General features: G+C 41.5%; 1 protein-coding gene across 1 annotated transcript; it reads right to left on the bottom strand.

Annotated features, from left to right (window-relative positions):
• Positions 1–329: 329 nt before the first annotated feature.
• LOC147504328 (uncharacterized) lies at positions 330–893 on the bottom strand. Its single transcript, XM_086605150.1, has one exon. The coding sequence runs from the start codon at positions 891–893 to the stop codon at positions 330–332; it is 564 nt and encodes a 187-aa protein (XP_086461276.1).
• Positions 894–1163: the final 270 nt, after the last annotated feature.

The following is a 1163-nucleotide window of genomic DNA, read 5'->3' as shown; positions in this document are numbered from 1 at the left end:
CTACCAGTCGTGCAAATTCCTTGCCAGACCAACTTTCTTATATAATGATGGTTGAAGTTTGAGTCGTTGTACCTCTGCACATTTCTCATCTTCCATATTGCTACCAACAAACTCAGAACTGTTGTTGTCCATAATTCCTTGATCAGAAGGCTTGCTTGATTTGCCACTTTCAGAATTTCCTTCATATCGCCGTTTTCGTTTAGTCATAATGCATTCGATTGGAATAGGCTTTTAATCCAATCCTAGAGGGCCTGAGAGTTTGGGCAATACCAAAATTGATGGACAAAGCTTTCTTCATTTTCCTTGCATTTGTTACAGCGAGAAGCCAATTAGACACCTTTGCTTGTAACTTTGTCATATGTTGGTATGATATGTTGCAAAATCTTCCAAGCCATTCCAACAGTTTTGGGATGAATGTAGCTATTCCCGATGATGTGGTGCCACCAGACAATATTCCCCTTTTCTCTTATAGTGTCATAAGCTGAGAGAACCACGAACTTGCCTTCCTTGTCCAGCTTCCAGATTCGGCAATCATCTATCTCATTGCAAGGTGGAGGTAGAGAGCGAAGTGCCATGCCCAACGACTCAAAGAGCTGCATAGTTACTGTAGGGAAATTCCATTGGTTATTCCTTATCAAGTCGCTAACTCTGGTTTTGGGGTTTCTCCAGTCGATGTGTGGAAGAAAGTTAGCCACCGAACTAGGCCCAACCCAAGCATCTTGCCACATGTCCACTGCATTACCATTGCTAATAACCCAAGAAATGTGGTTTCTCATGGATTCTAAAGCCCACTTAATCCCGACCCATATGGAGGAACACTTATAATAGGCAAGCCATTTGCCATTTTTCATTTTACACTTCTGTTCCATGTACTTGGACGAAGAGTTGTCCATGGTTAGTAGTTGCCATGCTAGTTTGATTAGGAGTGACATATTCAACTCCTTGAGAGATCGAATGCCAAGCCCTCCTTCAGTCTTTGGTTTGCAAACTTTTGCCAATTTGAGAGTAATGGATTTCCTCACTATGGGATTACCTGACCATATGAAGTTTATGATGGCTTATTCTCCTTCTTTGATGTTTTTCCGAGGCCACTTGTAGATGACCATGTTATACATGAGAATACTATTCAGAATAGATTGTGCCAATACAACTCGACCCTGAAA

The sequence above is a fragment of the Coptis chinensis genome, chromosome 4 (genome assembly GCF_015680905.1).
Source record: "Coptis chinensis isolate HL-2020 chromosome 4, ASM1568090v1, whole genome shotgun sequence".
NCBI classification, from domain to species: Eukaryota; Viridiplantae; Streptophyta; class Magnoliopsida; order Ranunculales; family Ranunculaceae; genus Coptis; species Coptis chinensis.
The sequence above is the reverse complement of the archived record's forward strand: the minus strand, read 5'-3'. Positions and strand labels throughout refer to the sequence as shown.